Raw genomic sequence first — 23,830 nt, 5'->3', positions numbered from 1 at the left:
CCCCCTGTTATTTATGGATGCGTATCTCACAGCAAATCTGCCAGCAGTTGAAAAAGGAAACCTGGCTCCCTTTCTCACACACACACACACACACACACACACACACACACAAGCATGCACACACACACACATGTACACACTTACGTACACACGTACACACACAAGCACACACACACACGTACACACACACACACACACACACGTGTACACACACATGGCTCTCCCTTTCTCCATACAGAGGGTCTGGACTCGTGGACGTTTGTGTGAAGCGGCTCCTTTCCCCAATGAGCTCTAATTAATGCCCTGTGCTACAGGCCCCGGGGGACGGCGGTTAAAAGGCCATTTTCCCCTTCACTCCAACACACACAGGCACCCATCTCCCCCGGCGACATTCCTGCTTCTGCCTCCTCGCAGCACGTTTTCTGAAACATCCGTGACTCCCGCCGGGCCCCGAGCGAGGGAGGCTGCGGTTCTGACTAACAGGTGTGCGCACGCTAGCGGAGAGCACCCCGTCACTCCAAACCCAACGCTGACTCCAGAGTGGAGCAGCGCAGGCGCCTCACGACGCACGGCTCTCCGTGGCTTTCTGGAGCCTTCCTTCTCCGAGGAGAAGCTTCTTTGAGCGCCGCTGGAGACGCGCCTCGGACTGCGACACCCGGTGAGAACGAGCCGGCGCATTAGCATGCGGCGGCGGCGCTTTGATTTACAGCGTTGCCGCAGCGACGGCCCGGTTCCACCGCAAGCCTTTGATTCTCCAGCGAGAGAGTGAGGCTTAAGGAAAAAAGAGGAGGTAGGAGGAGGAGGAGGAGGAGGAGGGGAAGGGCGCGCTTAAGCCGGGTCTGTCCGCCCCCGATGGGCGACTGACAGGCAGGAAGCACCATGCCATCGGAGGGATCCGAGCCGCCCAGGCGCTTAACCGCTGGCCGCGGCTCATTATTCCGAGGAGCGCATCGTCTGAGCGCTGTCGTTAAGGAGACGGCCTGGGAGCTCGCCGTCACTCAGCCACAGAGCCCACCGCCGGCCGAGAGAGAGAGAACAAGAGGGAGCGGAGTGGGGGTAGCGAGCGAGAGACAGCATGCAAGGGAGAGGGAGAGAGAGAGTGAGTGACAGAGTATGCAAAAGAGAGAGGGCTCATGATTATGATCTGGTAAACGTTCATTGAATTTTGTTGTTTTTTTAGTTACGCACAATGAAAAGTAATATCTGAAACCGAATCTAAAAAGCTCAGGCACAAATTGAGTAACTTTAACCCTAAAAGGGACCTTTTTTTGCAACCAAAAAAAAGAAAAAATATTACAGAGAGAAAACAAAGCTAGCAAGCGAACTGCCACAGACCTGTCAATTGCCACAACAGGAGAAGTGGTACAAATCAAAGGACCGTCCGTAAACAAATAAGAGACAGGAGGAAAGGCAGGAACAAAATTAACAGAATAAATGAAATCGGTTTCTTTATTAAATTTCACATTTTCTGACTGGTCAAGTAGCTAATCCAGTTAGAATGAGTAAGCAAGCAGCAGACATTTCTGACAGTTGAAAATGGATACATTTCTAGAGCAGTGAGCCTGCACTTTCCCTCCCGGTCACCGTGACAGCGACTGCCCCTGCCCGCTGTGTTCTCAATTATGCGGAGGAAAGCTAAACCAAGACAGGCTGAACCGCAACCCAACCAAAAGCCTCCTGCACTACAGATAAACAGGCATATCACATTCCCTCATCTGCCAGAAGTCTCTTTGGCAACAAAAGCAATAATATAAAAACACACTTTATTTGTCGTGCTCCATTCACACAAGGAAGCAAGCAGCTAAAATGCTGCATGTTGGAATAATAACAAGTGTTAAATACACACAAAATAAAATGTTGTTTACCCCTTATGGGTGGATGCGACCTGCATGTTGCATCTCCCTTAACAGACAGATGCGATGCCAGCGTTGTATTTGATCATATGACTGTTTTTCAAGACATGACCGTTGAAATGCATTGCGATTCCTCGGCCTACCGAGAGAAAAAAGCTTCTAACCATCTGTCTTGCACCCCCTTCCTGTGAACCTCCTCAGAATCCCCCACCATTGGCCGAGCCGCCCTCCCTCCACCCCCGGGCATATTGAGATAAGGGGGGGGGGGGCGTTATCTACCTCGTTTGATGTCACTGTTGCAGAGCACCGCGTCGCACCAGCTCCTGTTGACCTCAGACCTCCTCTTGGCCGTCCTCTCTTCCAGCGACCCGGCCCTGACCTTCCGCTCCCCGCCAGCCTCTAGGGCGTCGGCTCCAGGCATCTCGCTCCTGCCGAGTGGGGTGGGGCAGCGGGGCGCGGGGGCTTGGTCCGCCTCTGGCCTATCGGGGGAGCCGCTGCCCTCCCACAGCTCGCGCAGCTGAGTCAGGTGACGCGGCTTGCGCAGCCTCAGGCCCGTCAGCTCGATGCACACCTTCAGGTTCTTCACCTCCTCCAGGAGGCGCTCAGACGGGTGCGTCACGTCTCCCTTGCTCCAGACATCTGGGGGACGAGGGCATGCGTTAGCCGAGAGCGTGCCCTACTGTGGAATAAGGCCGCTGAGCTTTGACATATATACAGTTAGATTTGTTTTGTACCCACACTGGATGTATCGCTCTCAAAACACAATAATCAAACACAATAAATTAATTAAACCTTATACAAATACGCATTTTATGAGATAATAGACAATAATAAACAGAAGTGAGTAGACAAATATTGAACTAGGATTGCAGCATTAAAAGAGATAATGTGGCACAGTGTTAGTGGGGAAATGCCCTTTTACCACAGAGCAACGTAACCCACAATGTCAGTAAATATTCATCTTTATAGATACCTTGAATGTAAAGAAAAAAACAAGCACAAATACGTTGAGGCCCAGGGTGCACTGGTTTAAATTAGGCTTGTGCATAATGTGAATTCAGTAGCAAGCTAATTCCAATCGAAATGTAGAACCTATTTGAAGCGCATTCATGTCGTCCAGCAATTAGCTTACGTCCAGTATATGGAAAACCTAATCTGCAGAAAGAGCGCTTTTACTTTCACTTCCTGAAACATCATCTTCATTGGATATTTCAATAGAATGAAACATGTCGAAGTGCCTTTCCCAATAATAACGTTTATGTATGTGAAGAATTACACTCCAGTGGGGCGTGACTCACTGCTCTTTCTGTTGGGTTGGTAGGCTACTACTACTTGTGACATTTAGCGAAATGTATGCGTGGTTTTGGCAACGCTGGTTTTATTTACTGTCATTTTGATGTATTTCAGAGAAGCAAGTCTCAGCTACATAACAGAAGATATGTACTCGCTAGCTGCTTTTTAAGCATTTCAAGTAAAGACTCGATGGACATGTTTGGCTTGAAATAAGTTCAATAATCAATAATAATAATAATGTTTGTTAGTTATTCTACGTCGTCGATATACGTCGTCATATCACTCGCGATATCACTCATCTGTTTTTTGTTATTCTACCTTGTTGAAGTATCGTAACCCACTCCATCCCCACGGACATGCTGAATCCATAACAGCCGCTTGGTAACCGTGTCACGTGGGTTACAACAGCCTATGATAAATCGTCCCTGAGTAAGTTATTTTTCTCCTATTTTTACTTTTCCTTGTAAAAGGAGAGGTGGATCCACAGGTTGATCATTCATAGGTCAGACTTTCTGAAAAAATACTTATGCAAAAGATGTGCTCATGTTTTCTTGCACAAAGGAAAGATTGGGAGTCCCTAGGTTCTACTTCTAGCTCCTAGAAGGAACATTTAAGGGGTTGGAATGCCCTTAAAGATGGCAGGCCTCAGCCCAGTGTGTGAGTACCTGCATGCACTGAATTAGTGGCTTTCTGCCCCGAATTGAATACGCGCTGTGGGAAAAAGAAAATAAATAACCGGAGTAAATGTCTGTGGATAACAGCATCTGCAAAATGCCAAAAATGTATGTAAATGTGTGCAAAATGTAGAGCCCTCCACAACAGCATCCTCATCTACACGAACGTTTCTCAACATGTTTATAAGTAACACGAGCTGGCTCTCAGCGACTCTCCTCTCTGTAATAAGAATGAGTTTATCCGAGGACCGGTCATAAGTTCTCCAGGGACTGGAGGGGGAGAGGTGACAAACACACTTACTGCCAGCAAAAAACCTAAACTGGCGGAATGTTTTTATGAACACGCTAGGCAAGCACTTGGCCGGACTGATGCCCTGTGAGCACCGCGGTCTTCTAAGATCATAACAGGTGAGTCATTCATGCTTTTTCCACCCTTTAGCGCTCAACCGCTCCCCCCACCCCGGTGTGCCCAATATGCATAGGCAGACCGGAGGTCATTATTGCAGCTCCTGCTCACTCTCAGAGAGGGGGAGGGTAGTACAGTTAAATTAATTACTTCCAGTGGAGGGGACAAGGGGGCAGGGCTGTTGCATGCATCATCCAGGAAAATTAATAGAAATACTAATTCTTGTTAAATCTCTCCAGCATACTCATGAACATACCAAAAAGTAAGCACCAACAGAGCCACAGTAGACAAATGTCTCCATGAAATTTATGTGGGTGGGTTAAATTAAACAACTGCAATAAATGTAGTCCTTTTTCTAGACTTTTCCCCATGACCTTCGTGTCCTTAGGGTGACGGGGGAGAAGTCCCGCATGGGGCTCAACACACCAGTGCTGGGTTCCCGTGCGATCGAGAGCTGCCGAAACGGTGCGCCCTTACCCACGCTCAGCCGGGGTCTCTTAGCCTGGACTTCCTGCTCGGCGAGGGTCTCCTGGCCCTCCTCCAGGCCCTGTGTGCGTTTCCTGGCGGGTGTGGTGCTGGGGCTCCCACCCTCCGGGGACGACTTCTCCCGCTCTCGCTCTCCCTCTTGCTCTCCCTCCCGCACTCCCTCCCGCTCTCCCTCTCCTTCTTTCCCCTTCTCCTCGGCCCCCCCATGGTCCCTCTCGTAGGCGGGCACGCCGCACCGCTGCAGAACAGGAACCCTGTTACTCGAAGCGGCGGGCCGCACACCTGGACACAAACAGAAAGAGACGAGAAGAGTCAGGCACAGTGTGCGCGTGTGTGCGCGTGACCTTGCTAAGTGTGTACAAGTGGATATTTCTTTGTGTGCAGGCGCATGTGTGTGTGCATGTGACCTTGCCTGATGTGTATGACTGGATGTTTGTGTGGGTCCGTGTGTTTGTGTGCACGTATGTGAAGTGTAGTGTATATGAGTGGATGTGTGTATACGTGCGAATGCGCACACGTTTGTGTTTGTGTGCATGTGCGTGTGTGTGTGTATGTGTGTGTGTGAGACTTATTTTTCTACAGAAACCAAGAAAAGAAAACATAGCCCGTTCAGAAACAAGTTGATCAAAAGCAAGCCAAATTATGTTCAAAGGTTCAAACCAGCTTTGCTGGACAGGAAAAGAGAAGTGGAAAGCGCAGTCGGAGAAGAAAACAACCCCCACTCCCTGCCCCCTATCCCCGACTCCCCTCCCCCTGTGCCTGACCTCCACCACGCCCTTCCCACACAGTGCATGCTCGGGCCTCGCTGGCTGGAGCGTCTCTCACTGCCTTAATTAGCCTTAAACGTCAGCGCGGCCGTGCTCCAGCGCCAGTGCGCCCTGGGAAAGCTCCCCCTCCTCCCCTCACAGCACTCTGCACGCACGAGGGCCGTGCGAAGGCCCCTGAAGAACGCCTGCAAGCCGCCAAACCCGCCGCAGCGAATCAAAGCCGGAGCTACGGGGGCCTGCGGGCTCGTGCCTGCGATGGCGGTCGGGCCTGTAGGACCCCAGCAGGAATCCCCCCCAACCCACTCCGGCTATAATGTGAGGCCAACAGATGAGACCCCCCCCCCCCCCCCCCCCCCCACACCAGTCTCATGGACTTATCGCTGCGTATCGCCATCATGACGGCAACTATACACCAAGGAGTGGGGGTGGTGGTGGTGGGGAAATCGCCATGGCAACATTCTCCACTTTGCCCATAGCAACGCAGCAGCCTTGCCATTCATGTAAAAAATGTCCAATGATTGCCAGACATGAGGGAAGAAAAGCAGGCCAAAGAGGGGTCAACCCCCACTATGCGTTTGGCGACGGGCGTCTTTCTTACGCCCCCCCCCCCCCCCAGCCCGTTTCACCGAAAGTTTGGGTACACACACTCTGTGCAAAAGGACACCAGACAATGCGCTCACAAAGTGCACAATAATGAGGCACTTGCTCTCATTTGAAATTCAGATTAGTTGCCTAATTGAGAAACTCACTTGGATGCACTCAACTCCGTAAACAAGGAGAGATATAAAAAAATATATATATATATATATATATATATATATATATATAGGAGCCGTACCAAGCGACTCGTCTCCACAAATTGCTAACAAAAATGTATAATTCAAAATGTAGAACAAAAAGCTCTCACAGCATGCAAAAAGGCAAAGCTATAAAAAAGTAAATGAATATATCCGAACTAGAAAAGCTGAATATGGTACAAAATATAACACACAACTTATATTACTATAAAAAGGGAGAAAACGTCCAGCCAGTACTTTAAGCCAACATATGTCGGAGTGCTCAGCACACACAGATCAAGGAAAGCCGAAATGTTGCTGCTTGTACGCAGACCATGTACACACTTCTATTCCACAGCTCCACCCCCACCCTCTCCTGGGTCCACTGGCACACTGCTAAGGTCCAGTCCTCCTTCAGCGAAGCATATCAAGGAATGTGTGCTCAAAAACATGTGTAGACCCAGCATACATGACACAGCCAGGCCAGAGAAGCGTCGCTTCACAACGCAACAAACATTCCCCTACATCTGCAGAGAGGAGGCGTATGATACTGCTCTGCTGGGCGAGCATGTGTGTGTGGGTTGCTGTTTAGGGTATAACGAGTGTGTGCGTGCTGTTGTGTAGGGGGTGTGTGTCTGTGTGCATGTGTGCACGAGCAGTTGTGTAGGCTATGCGTGTGTGTGCATACTGTTGGGTAGGGTGTGTGTGTGTGTGTGTGTATGTATGTGAGTTCATGTGTGTGCACATGTGCAGTTGTGTGTGTGTGTGTGTGTGTGTGTAGCGTGTAATGTGTGGTATGCATGTGAGTTCTATGTAGGGTACAGATTCCACGCGCGTGTGTGTGTGTGCCTGTGTGGTGTGGTGTGTGTGTGCCTGTGTGGTGTGTGTGTGGTGCGTGTTTGTGTGTGTGTGGTGCGTGCGTGTGTGTGTGTGCGTGTGTTTTGTGTGTGCGTGTATATATATGTGCCTGTATGTGTGTGTGTGTGGTCTGTGTGTGTTGTGTGTGTGTGTGTGTGTATATATGTGTGTGTGTGTGGTGTGTGTATGCACATGTGCAGTTGTGTGTGTGTGTGTGTAGCGTGTAATGTGTGGTATGCACGTGTGTTCTATGTAGGGTACAAATTCCACGCGCGTGTGTGTGTGTGCCTGTGTGGTGCGGTGTGTGTGTGTGTGTGTGTGCCTGTGTGGTGTGGTGTGTGTGTGTGTGCCTGTGTGGTGTGTGTGTGGTGCGTGTTTGTGTGTGTGTGGTGCGTGTGTGTGTGGATGTGTGTGTGCGTGTGTGTGTATATATATGTGCCTGTATGTGTGTGTGTGTGTGGTCTGTGTGTGTTGTGTGTGTGTGTGTATATATATGTGTGTGTGTGTGTGTGTGTGTGTGTGTGTGTGTGTGGTGTGTGTGTATATATGTGTGTGTGTGTGGTGTGTGTATGTGTGTGTGTGTGTGTGGTGCGTGCGTGTGTGTGCCTGTGTGGTGTGGTGCGTGTGCCTGTGTGGTGTGTGTGTGTGTGTGTGTGTATGTGGTGCGGTGCGTGTGTGTGTGTGTGTGTGTGTGTGGTGCGTGTGTGTGTGCGTGTGTGTGTGTGTGGTGTGTATGTGGTGCGTGTGTGTGGTGCGTGTGTGTGTGTGTGGTGTGTATGTGGTGCGGTGCGTGTGTGTGTGTGTGTGCATGTGTGGTGCGTGTGGGTGTGTGTGTGTGTGTGGTGTGTGTGTGTGTGTGTGTGTGGGTGTGTGGTGTGTGTGTGGTGTGTGTGGTGTGGTGTGTGTGTGGTGTGGTGTGGTGTGGTGTGGTGTGGTGTGTGTGTGGTGTGGTGTGGTGTGTGTGGTGTGGTGTGGTGTGGTGTGTGTGTGTGTGTGTGTGTGGTGACAGGACATGCTTGGAGGGGCGGGGCTCCTTACCATCATCCCCTGCCTGGGTGGGAGGGACAGTGCTGTGCTGGCTGCAGTCCCAGTCTCCCTGGCCGTGTTGGCCATCCGCCAGCTCCCGGGCCGGCCCTCCGCCTCCCTCCTTCTCCTTCAGCTCCAGCTCAGAGAAGCGCATCATCGCGCGCTACAAGCATACACGCCGCCGCCATGAAACGAGCCGCGCGCGACACAAAAACCTGCTTCCCCGCTCCTCTTCTAAACCTGGCCACATGGCATCTCTACCAACTCAGTTAAAATGATCTTTTCAAACTGCTCAAATGTAAGGGCTAACAAACACACAGGCAGCATGTAAGACGACATTTATACCAAGGCTAATCTTTTTTAGTGCATTCCATGCTTTCTGGGAAATTCTCCTGCTGTCATTTCCTGTTAAACAAACATTTCTAACAAGACTGGCCTCCTTAACATGGACGATTCTAAGAAAGAGGAAAGAGACCCTGGTCGACTCATAACTTCCTGCAAAATAAATTCATTTGAACGTTTTAATTTGTAATAAAAAATTTAAAGAACTGACCTCACAGTTAGCAGCAGGTTGACTTATATTACTGTCCTCTTGTGATAAGCCTTCCATCTAAGCAATTAAAATGGGTGCTCAATGTATCTGACAATCATTTCAATTATATGACATCTTGACACATCACAATTGTGCAAAATGAAATAGGTAAAACAGTGAGCCAAAACAAAACCATCATTCTCACTTCTGGACTACAGTGTTTGGGGCGAAAGGCAAAATGTTCACGACAGAACATTTTCCCAGCCATGCTGGGAAAGTATGCAGTTATTTGGTCAGAAAAAGAAATGGCAAGTGAGGCCTATTATTGTTAACTGGTGTTAGATAAAAGGACAGGGAACTTCATATTTTGACAATGTAAAATCCAGAAATTCAGCTGTAACAGTTTTGCTTCAAGACTCTCAAATGCATACAAATCACAGCAAATATAAATAAGGCATAAAATATACATTTAAGCTGTCCCAGGCTGACTGAGTATATCTCCTGCCCAATGGATGAGTGAGACCAGAAATAGGGGTAAATAAACATGGAGACATCTACAAATAAGCTGTGTCTGGTAAGCTGCTGCTGGGAAATGTAAAAATGAACATGTGCGTGCGTGTGGGCGTGTATGTGTGTGCGTGCGCAACGGGTTTTCGCAATTCTGTTAACAGACACTTACAGATGACAGCCATGGCGCATTAATCTGTTGGGATCGAGTGAGCACAGTGCAAACAGCCCACTTGCAGAAGGGGAGTGCTGAGAGAAAGTGAGAGGGAGATGGGGGTGGGGGGGTAGACAGAGAAAAAGTGAGGGGGAGAAAGAGAAAGAGAGGGGGAGAGAGGGAGTGAGAGGGGGAAAAGAAGGAGGGAGAGAGGTAGAAAGAAAGAGGGGGAGAGGGGGAGAGAGGGAGTGAGGGAGAGAGAAAAAGAAAGAGGGGGAGAGGGGGAGAGAGGGAGTGAGGGAGAGAGAAAAAGAAAGAGGGGAGAGAGGGAGGGAAAGAGAGAAAGAAAGAGGGAGGTAGAGAGGGAGAGGGAGAAAGAGGGAGGTAGAGAGGGAAAAGGACAGAGAGGGAGAGGGGAGGGGAGGATGGAGAGATGCTGTATTTGGCTGGAGGGAATAATTGTCCTTTGGGGGAGGGTAGAAGGGTGGGATGACCCCCCTCCTTCCCCCGGGGGAAGTCGCCTCCAGCAGTACGAACCCGTGGGGCCAGAGGCAGACACACTGCAGAAGCTCCGTCGAGCAGCACTGCTGTAGACAGCGCGCTCCGCTAACTGTTCCCACCCCCACCCCCGTGCAAGGCATTAACCCTTTCTCTCAGGTCGGCAAGCACTGCTTCAGCACCCTGTTCAGGGGTGGAGGCATAGAGATGTTGATGCCATACATAGCCGACAACCTATAGAGTGTTCTGGATTGTTAAACGCATAACAATCTGCTGTCAGACGAATATGCGGGGGGGGGGGGGGGGCAAGCATTTGAAAAAAATATACTAAAATGTAATGAGGAATACTCATTGTTTTTGGGGCTTGCAGCAACGCAGCAAGGAATGAGGTTGTAAAAAGAAGTACATTTGTAAGTGTGCAATCAATAGAAATTTCTAAGCATGGAGTGTGTACCTTTCCTTTCTGTCCATGCAAATGCCTTCTACCTCACAGTATGAACAAAGTACCAAGAACTGACCTGCAGGGCACGCTGTTCCCGGCTCAGCTTGCTGGAGTCTGCGTAGAGCTCAGTGGTGACGCATTTGAAGCGGTCGCCTACATAACCGGAGGAGTTTGCGATCCTCTTAGCAAGGCTGGACCTCCTGGTCTTGGAGGAGCCGTGGTTGCCGTCCTCGTCCTCCTCGTGGGACTCCCCATCATCAGGTAGATCCTTGACCAGCTCAGTGTGGTTCTGGAAGCCGTGCCGCTCATGTCGGGAGTCGGTCAGCTCAGAGATTCTGTCTCCAGCGGTCCTGTCCCCGGAGGTTCGAGCACAGCGCAGGGTCTGCTGCTCTAGCAAGTCGGGGAGCGGGCTGTGACAGACGGGACTCTCCACACCCTGGATAATGGCATGCTCAGGGGAGGCATGGTCTTGATGGAGTCCTGGCTCCTGGGGCCCCACGTGGGGCTCTAGTTGCTTGTCAGGTTCAGCCAATTGGCGGGAAAGGAGGAGCTGCATTAGTTCTGGTTCTCCCTCACCGATAGGCCTCGCGGGCGCTGCTTTCTTCCCAGAGGGGGAGCTCTGTTCTGTGGCCGGAGAGCCTCCATCCACATCGTCCTGGATCAGGTCAATACAGATGATCTTCTCCTTCCCAGCAGAAGCAGACAGCTTACTTTGGGGCTTAAATCCCTGGACTGCAGGCCACTCCATCTCCCTGTTGGGCTTGTTGCGAGTTCCGTCAGCTGTCTCCGTTGATTGGCGGCTCTTGTGCGGCACAGCGTCCTCATGGAGCCGGAGCCTTTCCTGAGGTTTGGGCCTCCGTTCGAGCCGCTCACTGACTTTGGAATCCAGCCCAGCCCCAAGATGGGAGGACATCAGGGGATGGACCATCTCCTGGGAGTCATGGTATGTCAAGTACTCCCCATGGCTGGAGGACAACCCATACGGGAGGGCGTGCTTTGGTGGGGGCACACGTCCAGGAAATAGGCCCCCGCTACCCAGGAGGACAGGGTGGGGGTAGACTGGGCCCTTCCCAGGAAGTGGCATGTGAGGAAGGGACATTCCGTCTGGGTAGGGCAGGTACCTGTTTGCGTATGCTATGGAAGGAGGCAGGAAGGTGTCGTTCTGGGGCAGGTACAAGTGGCTGGGGGTTTGCCCATTCTCCAGGTGCGACTGTGGTGGTTTGTAGGCAATCTCTTGGGTTTCAAGCCTCTTGGGTATCTTGGCCAGCTTCCCAGAGGAGGGTTGGCTGGCCTGGGGGAACTTTTCGGGAATGACTGAGCCAGGTTTGGCCCATTCACCATTTAGTTTTGGGGAAGGGGAGGTGGAGGCTGGCCGGCCAGTAGGGGTCACTACGGCAGTGGTGGGGGTGGGAGCAGGGACCCCATTAGATTCCCCAATCCTGGGGCAGGAGGAGCTACGCTGCTGGGGCAATACGCGATCCAGGTTCTTGATCTTGACAACAGAGGTGCCTTGGTTCTGACCAGACTCCATGTTATGGGTGTGGCCAGGGCCAGGCACCACCCAGGAAGAGTGTAAAGTGCTTATAATCTCAGGCCTCTCTGGGGGTTTGGAAGAAGTGCTAACAATAGAGGGAGGGGATAGCGTCTCTTTCAGGAGGTCACGGCCAGGTAGCTGCCCATATCGAGCCGTGGGGGAGTTCCCCAACTTGGCCAAGGCCTCTAATTTAGGGGGGAATCCATTGGAAGGTACTCCAAAGTCTGTGATTTTCGCAGACAAGTCGAGCGGCTTATCAGCGGGATCTTTAGAAGAACCTTGCTGGGCTGGCTTCTCGGGCGTGGTCTTAGAAGGAGACCTGCTGATCTTCCGCTCACCCCCACTACTCCAGGGCTCTGAGCTCCCCTCCTTTATCTTTGATCTGTGCCCGGCAGGCCGTGGTGGAGAAGGGTGGCCCGGGTTCATGCCAGACATAAAGAAAGGGTGGGTCATGGATGGGGAGGTGGAGGAGGATGTTGACGAGGGGGGGCCTCGAAGCAACGACTTCTGGAAGTCCAAACAACCGTCCAGCAGAGGAGGGGGTGGTGGAGGGGGGGCAGGGGTCTGAGGCAGGCACGCTGAAGTACGAGGGGACTGCATCAGGAGGGAGGGAGTGGAGTCCACCGGGAGACTGCTGCCACCCCCATTCATGCTTGTGCTGTTGCTAGTGCAGCTAGCACTGGTGCTACCCGAGCTCTTGGTGGAGGGGGTGCGGATAGATTTGGTGTTGTTGCTGCTGCCGTGCTGCCGGTCGCTGTGGGACTGGTGGAGGGACTGGGGAGGCTGCTGGTGGAGCTGCTGGGCAAACGCAGAGGGCTCATGGTGTATCCTGGGACCGATGCTCTGCAGGCCTTTGTCCTGGCAGTGCACCAGAGGAGAGAGGGCTGTAGGGGCCACAGTCGCTGTGGGGATTCTCAGGGGAGGAGCCAGGGGTGAAGAAATAGGGGCAGGAGGAGGGGGGTAAGTGGGCATATAGAACAGACGCTCCGTTCCAGCGCCACCACCCCCTGCCGCCCCACAGAGGGGCTGGTAGGGGAGGTGCTGGGCCAGGTAAGGAGACGGCTGGGAGAGGAAGGAGGCCTTGTACATGTTGAGGGCAGCATATTTGGAGTCCAGGAAGGGGTACATCCCGGCGTCAGGGTACGGGTTCACCCAGGGGAGGCGCAAGTAGGCACTGCTACCGTTCAGCCCCAGCTCTGACTGCTTTTCGGCAGTGCCCATGCGCCGTTCCAGCCCCAGGTTGTCCCCTCCGGCTCCAGGCACCAGCAGGGGCTTCTGCAGGCCCGGGGCTGGGCTGGGACTCTTGTAAAGGCTGACATAGCCCCCGGCAGGCTTCCGGCTCTCCAGCGCCATGTCAGGCTTGTAGTGCAGGTCGTAGCCAATGGGCATGCTGGCCATCTCCCTGGGTTTTTCAGCAGACAGGGCTCGGAGCCCTGGGTAGACAACCCCACCGTGCACACGCAGGCTCTCCCTCATGAGGCTGGTCCGGTCCATGGCCAGCGCTGCAAGAGGGTTCATCCTGCAGGCCGCACTTGCATCCACCTGCAAAAACACCCCACCACAATGTCATGAAAATACTGGAAAATAATTATGGCAACACTGTTTGTTTATAGAACACCTTTCCGTACAAATAATCGAGCAACTCGTGCTCAAATACAATGCATACTAAATCAAATATGCAGTAATGGGAGAGACAGAGGAGTAGGCATGCCTGTGCATGCACCACATGCACGCACACACATATGAAGAGGACGGATGCCTAAAAATATTCCATTTCCCACCTTGAAGAGACAGAGACAGGCAGAGGAAACAAATTGTCATCAACCTTAACTTCAAAACCCCCCACCCACATTTTGACTGTAGCAGAACCCAACTATCAATCATGTTTTCTTGCAGATAAAACAACAGAATGTGTATCCAATTTTCCAAGAACAAAATAGTGAAAGATCAGTATTTTTTCAATTGAGTCACAAATTTAAGAACTCTGGCCCATTACTTGGACAAATAACAATCGCAGAGACTGCATACATACACATGCTGTACACTCCTGTACACAAACCTTTCCTTTTTACCTACACAAGGTATACTTTCTAAAATCAGAATTGCTGTTTCAAAAACATAGTGGTTAATCATTTTTAAGCTCAAATGAGGAGGGTAGAAAACTGAAACCTTTGACTGTCCAAGGGCGATGTTGTTTGACACAGATCTGCATGAGCCAACCATGCTAGGGTGCACAAGGCATCGTGGCCGGACTAATGCATGCGACCAGCCCCGCTGCTGCAGAATGCTAATGCCAGGAAGCCCATTAATTAAGCTTCCTGCTTCATGGTCGTTTTGACCCATTTCATGAGTGTCCTGGGAAAAGAATGGTTGCCTGGGATGTCATGGAATGCATAATTCACAGAGTAAGTGTGGACACTGTGGAGTTCCTGTGTAGGTACTGAGCGTTGTCAAAAGAGGATTCACTGCCAAATGTGAGGACTCACCATGCTTTTTGTGATGTGGGTCCCTTTTCTTATTTCCAGGTAGGGTTTCTGGAGTTCACCATAACTTACAGGTACCGTCCTGTTCAAATAAATACAAAGATAAACAAATAAAATAAGTATAATAATAAGTAAAAAAAATACATATATTAAAAACTGACACTTACACAACTTGAGGCATAGCCGTCCTAAGACGACATCATATTGGCAACAAAACTTATATTCTCAATTAAATTTCTAATGCTTCTAATGAACAACACACAATTCCTTTAAAACTGCTGTAGATTTTGAATTGTTAACTGACTAAATGATTAATAGCAAAGCCGCACTCATGCTCCCATTCTAAAGCATGTGTAAGATATGGGAATTTAGAGGACACTGTCTTGTACAACACGCTAAATAAGAATGCGCACATATGTGCTCCAACAACGCGAACGTGCGACGGCGAGAGAAGGATAGTCCAGTTAAAAATATGACGTTTTGGCATGAGCCTTCATCTGATGAATGTTGAAATGTCAAATTGTTTGCTTAAATAAGTCACCCATGTCTGAATGTTCGCTGTTGCAGACTTCCTGCACTGTAATGCGACCACGTTTCCCTGACTGGGAAGCTGAACACCAGAGCAGAGCGTAGCTTACACACACGTCCCTTATCGGGAAAAAGAACGCACGCACAAGTCGATAAGGAATACCTCCACAGCGATCTCATAATCCGGGAGGCGGGGGGGTGGGTAGGCAAAATGGCTGTCATCCGGCAGAAGGAAAATTTCATCATTACACCGCAGAGGCAGATGCAATCGCTGTATGCGCTGCCTGCCAGGGCCCGCACCCGGGAAATGGCATTGGTGGAATAAGGGGGAGGGAGGCGTCACCGGGCTACGATACAACTGCTGTTATTGATGGGTTTTACGGGGTCTGTATTTCAATAACGCCGACCTGTCCTTATCTTCAGACATTGCTGCTGCCAGTGTGTGGGGAGGGAGGGCTACATCTATCACACCACCTCCTCAATCTCTCCTCCCTCCAATTAAAGCAAGCACACCCCCCTCTGGAAAGGAAAGCAGGAGCAAAGCCAATTCTGAGAGCCTTTGTGTTCCCTCTTTGTGCTCCCTCCTCCTCTCTCTGTTCCTCTCTCTTCCCTGAGCCCAATGCCACCCAGTCTGAATGAGCAAACTCGCATTGTGGCGGAGCGAACGCTAAATGGTGTTCTCCACACCCCTGCTCCATACCCTCCTTGACCCCGCTCATTCACAGTGTTACCAGCGAGAGGAAAGATTATACATCACACACCACTGCGGTGCGAGGCCATTTACCCCCTGCAAGGGAGAAACGCCTCACACTGGCGAAAAAAAAAAAAAAACTCATCCTCTGTGCAACGACTGCTTCAATCATGATTTCCACGAAGCACTCATTATTACCTCACCAAAAAGAAAATGGACAAGTGGAAAGAAAACCTTTTACATTAAATGCATAATGTCTACTTCAGCCAATCTAAACTTAACTTCTGGGTTTTCTAATATATTTTAAATGAAGTTTTCAGAAAGAAATTTAATGGGCTAGTGTGTAAAAACTGTGCTACCCTCACACTTGAATATCATATTTTTTACTGGGATGCATTTTGCCATTTGTATTTGCTCTACCTGTCTTCATTATTGGAACACTGACCACTGCAACTTCACATTTATTGGCAAAAGGGCAACCAAATACAATTCTGCACACTATTCCTAGCCACTACAAAAGGTGCAAAGAGTAGCACTGCCAATCAAAATTGTTTGGTGTTCCCAACTATAATTAATCATTTGCAAAAACTATACTGTTTATCTCTGTTGGCTTCCTCAGATGCAACTCTCTTACAAGATATTCACTGTGGAATTTTGGACTTGGAGCAAACACCCCGTACAAAAAAAATAGTATTATAAAACTATGGGAAGATTATATAATTCACCTGCACACCAAAGCAGGGGTATATTCAAATTTGGTATTCACAATGTCCCTACCAAAAGAATTCACAAAGAGCCAATCTCTGAAAATACAATTGAATATCTGAAAATACAATTTCATCACCCACACTCGAATGAACACAACGTCCTAAAAAAGAAACGTCAGCGACAGAATTTGTGCAGTATGCTGTCCTGTGCAAAACAAACATTGCTGTAAATGTAGCCGTTTCCCCCTGCCGACACATCTAGACAGGCTTGGCTCCAGCAGTGCAAAAACTGGATCGCAAAGTGTTCCACTCTACCGGCCCAGGCCAAGCAACATCTTCCTGAGCCAAGCATGTGGATACAGAAGTGGCGCAAAAGAAAGGCAGCGGAGGATTTCTGATTGCAAGAGGCAATTACCTGAAGACGGCTCGCAGCCTACCTGCATGTGTGGGGGAGGGGCAATAAAGCCTGTGGGGAGAATAAATCACGTTTTCCTGAACCCTTTCCATTTTTTTGTAAAGAAGCGCGTCTGTTTCTGCCGTTGCCGACCAGCAGCTCTAAATCCCAGCATGCCAGTTTTATTACAGTGGCCTCGGATCCATTAATCTCTCGAATTTGGAGCCATTCCCATTTCTGTTATGGCTGGAGCTCAAGCGAAGCCTGAACAGTCGCTCCAGCCTAGAGGGAGTGAACCTCTGTTACACCCTGCCCACAAAAAAATCCATTGCCGTCTGTTACGTACAAAACGGCTTTCCTGTGCCCTCAGAAACACTGCCATTCCTCCGGGCTGGCAAATCATTTTGCACAGCGCAAAGAGTCCAGACGAGACAAAACAACAAAAGAATGGGTGGGAGCAAAGGGGAGGGAGAGTCAGCTAATGAATTCAAAATCACCGCAAAAAACATGCTTTCGTTCACCCCCACCCTTTAGTTCTCGGTAACAACATTTCACCTTCACTCTGCGTTAAAGGTCAGCAGTGTTACAGGCTTTCACATTCCACATTTTCTGCGATGCACATGCCGCCCGCATCAACACGCCACGCCACCTGTTAGTAGGCCATCTAACAGTAGGCCATCTGACACTGGCTTAACAGAGATAAGGGGAAAGCCATGGAACTTGTGGCGAGATCATGCACCTTTAGCATACGACTGGCAACTTCCATCCAGCAGTATCTCGTGAGAGCAGGGCAACAAAATCTACCCACAAATTGTAATAGAGTTTGTGAAATGATCCACTTTGTTCGGAACATTTAAAGTGACACAAATAACCATAGACGTCCTTTACACAGGGGACGCATCCCCCGAATATGTGAAGAAGCCTCATCTGTCCCCCACAATATTCGGCCCATATTTCAACAGCTAAACATGAACATGGCACAAGAACATTATCAATCCAGCATCAAAGCCTTCACCAACCAATTCAACAAACATATCAGCTTTATGGTTACTCACTTGAAAAAAATTACAGCAGCCCCCGAACATGACTAATAGAGTTTGGAATACATTCTTTGCACTATTTATTAAATGATCTGTGATACTTTCTTTGAAAGCAGTAGCCAATTTTCTTATTTTCGGATATGCAAAGACTGCTGGGAAACATGTATTTGGTTGTCCAAGGTCAAGTTTAATTTTTTATTTTAACAAGATGATGATGCAGAATGCTCAAGGCTCATCAATGTCAGTTTTAACCAATTTCCCCTGGAAAATTCGCGGATTATTAAAAAAAGGACACTGGATGAAACAGATTTTCGCGCAGATTCTTTTTCTTATTTCTCTGGGGATTTAATCATGGGAATTGTTTCTGTTTTGGGTGCTCCGACTGGTCCGTGTGTGCATGTGAGGCCGCTGGGCGAGTAAGTGGCTTTTAGTTGTTGTGTGCCGTTTTGAAAGAGAGCACTGTCGCGGAGAAAAGCCGGTCATACAAGGGAGTGAATGTCATTTTCTTCGGTGCAATAAAGGAAGCAAATGCCTAAGCACCAAGTCAGCTAAGTTGTTAAGTTGGGTGTTAGATAATTAGCAGCTTCGGCCCTATAATCGATAGTGGTTTGGTTCCCCTCGGTCTCCCAACTACGGGTTGGAGACAGAAGTAGGAAAAAGTTTTTAAAAAGCCTGATTCATGTTGCCTGTGAAGTTCAAAAATGCATAAAAGTTATTGAACACAATAACGGCATCCTGAGATGAGAAAACATAAAAAATAAATATGAGCCTTAAGAATAAATGATGAGCCTTAATTATGCTGTAGTTAATATCTAGTTTTGGTGGTGAAATGTGAACATCGGCTATTGCTAGTTAGGATTTCTACAGTCTATATGGTTGAGATGCCTAACCAACCAGATAGACTGAAGAAAGGCCAAAGGAGTGAGCGAAACATATCAATGAAACACAAAAGTGGATCTGAATTTGAAGTTATTGACAATATATTGCGCAAGGATGCGTGAGTAGACTTTCAAAAATGTCAAAAGATGTTTTGGGGGATCTGCCGCTATGGGTATGAGCAATTGAGTTTTACATGCTAAGAGTAAGGCCTGACCCTGAAACTTACAGTAGTGTGCAAACATTCTGACATTCTGGTCAAAAAGCCTTTTACATTTAATATCCAAGCAAATCAGAACTCTAAATGCAACAATATTAAACATGACACATTTCCTCAAATATTAAAGCAAGATTAATTTTTATTTACAAACTTTTCAGTTTCAAATGAAAAAGGAAAAAGGCCCTGTGCAAAAGTTTGGGAGCCCTGTCAGTTTGTACACCATGTTTCAGATCTCTCCACAGATCTTCAATAATATTCAAGTCTGGAGACTGGTGGCCATTCCAAAACCTCATGGTTGATTTCGAGGTATGCTTTGGATCATTGTCTTGCTGGAATACCCAGCCTCTCTCAACTTCAATGTCTGGACTGACCTTTGAACATTAGCCTCTAAAATGTCTTGATATTTGGTGGAAACCATTCTTCCATCCTCTCGCACAAAATTTTCTGTGCCCCCAGCTGCCACACAACCCCAAAAGCATAATGGATCCATCTACATGCTTCAAGGTGTTCAAGGTGTTCTTTACAAAAGCTTCACCCTTTTTTCTCCAAACATACCTTCTTTGCATACTTCAAATGCTTAATTTACTGTTGAGCTTGTTCTTTCAGGTAACTCTGCCATGTAGGTCTTTGTTATTTAAATATGTTGTATTGTTGTCCCGCGAACAGCTAAAGCGGTGTCTGCTACTCTTCTTTGCAGCTCTTTTGCAGTGATGTGTGGGTTCTTCTGAGCATTTCTCATCAGGTCTTGGGAAATAGGTAGTTTGAAACATTGAGTTTTTGTAGCCTTTTCATTCTTGGTGGAAATGAACTATCTTCATTCTGAAATCCTCGTACAACCGTTTAGAGGAACCCATGGTTGTTAACACCAGACAGAAAAGCCACAGCAGTTGGATACTTTAGAAGACTTGGAGTTATTTCAGAATAAGATGATCAGCCCTGGAATTATATTCACTTGACTCATTGAGGCACTAACAAGTAAATCACCTGGGTCTTAGAAATCATCTTTTCGAAAAGTAACAAAGAATAATGCAAAAGGGTTCCCAAACTTTTGCACACGGTCCTTTTCCTTATTTTTAAATAATTTATAAACAGTAAAAAATGAAAATAAGAAGCAATCTTGCTTTGAAATTTGCAGAAAGGTCTCATGTTTAATTCTGTACCATTTAGAGTTTCCTTTCAATCACATGCAGATTCATTGTAACAAACCAGGGGTGGCAATAATTTTGCACCCCACTGTATATTAAGGATGACGTAAAGTAATCCAGGTGCACGGTTTCTAAATGTTAAAGCACCAGATAAGTTTCAAGCTCTAAAATCTATAGGCTAAGTAGGGTTGGTGAGGGTCTGTTTATGAAATTGGGAACAGTCATATTTTTTTACTTTTGCATAGCATGAATGCATGTTTGAAGGCTCATGATTGTTGATGCTAAACAATTTATTTTAACTGGTTTGAAGTAACATTATTCAGCAAAATTACTTCTGATGGTCAGTTGTTCCAGTATAAGGTAACACGAACTTTGAGCAGTGTCACAGTGTTAAACACGTTGGCACGACAGAAGGAGCTCTCTGAGATGGTGACATAAAAGTTATGACTTGGCCTGCCAAAGACCAGACCTTAATCCGATTGAGCAAATCTGGGATTTGCTGGATACCAAAATAAATAAATCTGTTGAAACATCGAAAGAATCTCTTTGGAATGAACTTCAAACCATATGGAATAGTTTAACGAGTGAAGAAAAAAAAAATATATGTGAACGATTAAATGCTGTAATCAAAGCAAAGGATGGCCACACTAGAGAGACTATTATTTTTGTTTTCACAATACTTATTTTCATCAACATGAACTAATATTACATGCAATAAATACTTGAATAGTACTTGGTTTCTGATTTATCTTCATTGTGTTGAGTGTATAATCATCACTGCACACTACTGTAGCTAAGTTGCAAATACTTGCTTACTTGCTACTTAGCTAGTAATAATTATTAGCTGTGTGGATCTTATCGTGGCTACACCTGGACTTGAACCAACAACTTTCTGGTTCCCAGTCAGGTACCTTAGATACAGGCTGCCTCCTAGTCCAGTGATCGAGTTGGGAAAGAAATAATAGGCTACCATACGCATTGTATTGGCCGAATACTCATCTCAGGATGCCGCATTCTGCCTTAGTGTGCCTGCCCCCCCAATGTTCAAATGTTCATGAAAATGATGCCCTTGGAAATAACCTACAGTTCCTATGGGCACTGTACAAAAGAAAAAGTAATCCAACCTCATTAAGATTCTGAACAGTGTTCCTACTGGTCCGTTCGTTAATTCTACTCTTGTGGAGCCCGCTCATTGCATACACAGTTGTGAATAGTTCATTACAAAGGGGTGTTATACTTGTTGTGGCATCTCCTCCCCAATTTCTTTTAAATTCCAAATTGTCTGGTGAAATTATAGGCTATATTGCTGCTTTGCTGGCTAAGGTCTGTAGATCCAGTCACGATACAAACCAGAATCGGCACATCGTATATTTCCACGAGCTCCTTTAACCACGGAGCTATACAAATGACCGACTGTGTTTCACAGAAACCCCAACGTTTTCAACTTAGCCTACATGAATATCAAGTCGCCTACATTTTATTTCCCTGCGCACCAAGTCCACTGTGCCTCCATCATCATTTATGATTGGTTTACAACTCTTCGAGTCTTAAATTCTTTACTTTTATTTTATGCTCTGGTAAACCTCAACGGTTGTGAGGGTAATATAATACTCTGCAGCCTGTTGCATCAGTATAACGTAAGTATGATTGCAAGTTATTGTGTAAAGTCCACACTAAATGTTACGTTGTAACTAGTTAGTTTAAAACTAATGTTGTGCCGTTGCACAATTCATACTATACTTAACAAATTTGACGGTAAGCCAAAACACATTTTTATGACATGGCGCGTGCACCACTACTAAAGTGGGCACCAGAATTATTGGCACCCTTGATAAGATTAAGAAGCAAGACTAATAACTAATAATGTATTTGGAAAAACAATACAGATACTAAATTTATACATTATGTTAAAACATATAGGAAAACTATTATTTTTTTCCCCCAATACATTTACTCTCATGTTTCAGTGTTTTCTATTAGGCAAAGTAATCAATTTTTTTCTGAAAGAGAAAATTGGCACCCTGGTTTAACACTATGTGCAAACGCCACTGAGAAAGATGGTAGCCATCAGTATTTTCGTTTATATCTTTGAGTTTGCACTTATGGACCCCCCCTCTCCAGTCCAGACCACAGGTTTTTGATGGGATTTAAGTCTGGAGACTGAGATGGCCAATAGAAAACATGAATGTTTTCATTTCTGTGTGAATTTTGATATAGGTTTGGAACCATTGTCCTGCTGGACAATCAACCTATGACTTCCTAGCTGGCCATCTTGCTACATCTTGTTGTAGATCTTACTGCATGGCTTTAATAAGCTACTATCCCTAAATTATATTAGCTAGCGAGCCCTCACTCTTTGTCAAAACATAATTTTATAATTTATTATTTCACTGACATTACGACCTACAGCCATCTCGGAAATACACATAAATTGCAGAAAAAATACGTAGCAGATAGTTTTGTTGGTGATACATATGATCACCAACTTGTATTAGCTAGCAAGCACTCACTGTTATCGTCTAAACTTAAGTGCAGGCAGAAATTTGATTGGTACAAAATTGAGGATGTTGTTGTCAAACATATGTAGCCAATCGACAACCTCACTGTAATGCTTATGAACCAATCTCCGTTCGCGATGCTGAAATAATCATTTTGCCTTGCGATATATATATGCATGTCTATGGTTTCATTTGTACCCTTTTTCTACATTCTGTGCTTTGTACTTCATTAAGGTGTTTAACTAGCGTGAGATGCGTTTTAGTAGCATGAGAGCGTGAGACAACCTTAAAAGCATGTGAGTAGGCAACCCTGTTATATTAAAACCAATCATACAAGTTTAAAAAAATATTTAGCTATTTGCATCTTGTGCCCTTCTAAAGTGTCATGTAATATGATGGCTAAATTGCAGTAACTCAGGACAGGCACTGGTATTGTAATTTTATCACAGCTAAGGGGCGTTGTTCAGCCCAACGTGCAGCGGAGGGTCACAACCCCCGTAGAGGTGATAAAATGTCAATATACCACGTCCTGGAGTGAGTTATTGCTTTTATAAAACGGTTACCAAATATGATAATAGATATTATAGACACAATCCAATTCAAAGCTATTTTTATTAGTGTGATTGCGAAGCAACACAGTAATTTCATCCAAAAGTTTTATTTATTATTCCGACACCAAACAAACTGGAAAATGTCTGGCTTGGTCCAAAATGGTGTGCTTGTAGAATCTCAACTTTTCTATATTCCCATTAGTTTCAAAGATATTTAAAGGTACAATAGGTCATTTTGGACTTCAACAGTTAAGAGAGGAAATGCAGCAACAAACACAACACTTTTTCAATAATAGGAGGGATTTACAATAGTCTTGCAATAATGTTTTAACACAAAAATCTATTATACTTAAGGTTTTCCATGGAAGAAATTCCCATAGGAATGAATGGAGGAATGTTCAGTTTCTACAGTGGTGAGTTATAACTTCAATGTTTTGGGATGTTGTTTCAACTGCCATTATTCTCTAAATGTTTGCACTACATAGATATATTATAGATCAAAAAGTTAATGTACACTTCGTTTATTAGGTATACCTTTACACCAGCTTGTATATGCAAATATTTAAACTCCATAGTATTAGCAAACTGGCAATATTTATCAAGGGCGCCAATAATTCTGGAGCCCACTGTATAAACAATCTATAATATACACTCACTGAGCACTTTATTAGGAACCAATACCGGCTATTCGCTCCCTTTGCTCTCAAAACAACCTCAATTCTTTGCGGCATGGATTCCGCAAGATGTTGAAAACATTCCTTTCAGATTCTTTTCCATGTTGACATGATTGCATCACGCAATTCCTGCAGACTTGTCAGCTGCACATTCATGCTGCAAATCTCCCATTCTACCACATCCCAAAGGTGTTTTATTGGATTCCGATCCGGAATC

At 46.8% G+C, this 23,830-nt stretch overlaps 1 protein-coding gene across 2 annotated transcripts in view; it reads right to left on the bottom strand.

Moving 5' to 3' along the window:
• bcor (BCL6 corepressor) overlaps positions 1-23,830 on the bottom strand; it is a 61,468-nt gene that overhangs the window by 25,343 nt on the left and 12,295 nt on the right. The window contains exons 2-7 of one of the 2 annotated variants that reach the window (XM_061236283.1): positions 14,293-14,371; positions 10,349-13,348; positions 8,693-8,749; positions 8,152-8,302; positions 4,704-4,994; positions 2,133-2,492 (exon numbers count right to left, since the gene is read on the bottom strand). In XM_061236283.1, the coding sequence (XP_061092267.1) occupies positions 2,133-2,492; positions 4,704-4,994; positions 8,152-8,302; positions 8,693-8,749; positions 10,349-13,348; positions 14,293-14,295 (3,862 nt within the window). In that variant the 5' untranslated portion in view covers positions 14,296-14,371. The remainder of the gene's footprint in view (positions 1-2,132; positions 2,493-4,703; positions 4,995-8,151; positions 8,303-8,692; positions 8,750-10,348; positions 13,349-14,292; positions 14,372-23,830) is intronic. The other variant, XM_061236284.1, reaches the window with a different exon arrangement.

Source organism: Conger conger, chromosome 3, assembly GCF_963514075.1.
Source record: "Conger conger chromosome 3, fConCon1.1, whole genome shotgun sequence".
Lineage (NCBI taxonomy): Eukaryota > Metazoa > Chordata > Actinopteri > Anguilliformes > Congridae > Conger > Conger conger.
This window is presented reverse-complemented; position numbering and strand designations above follow the sequence as displayed.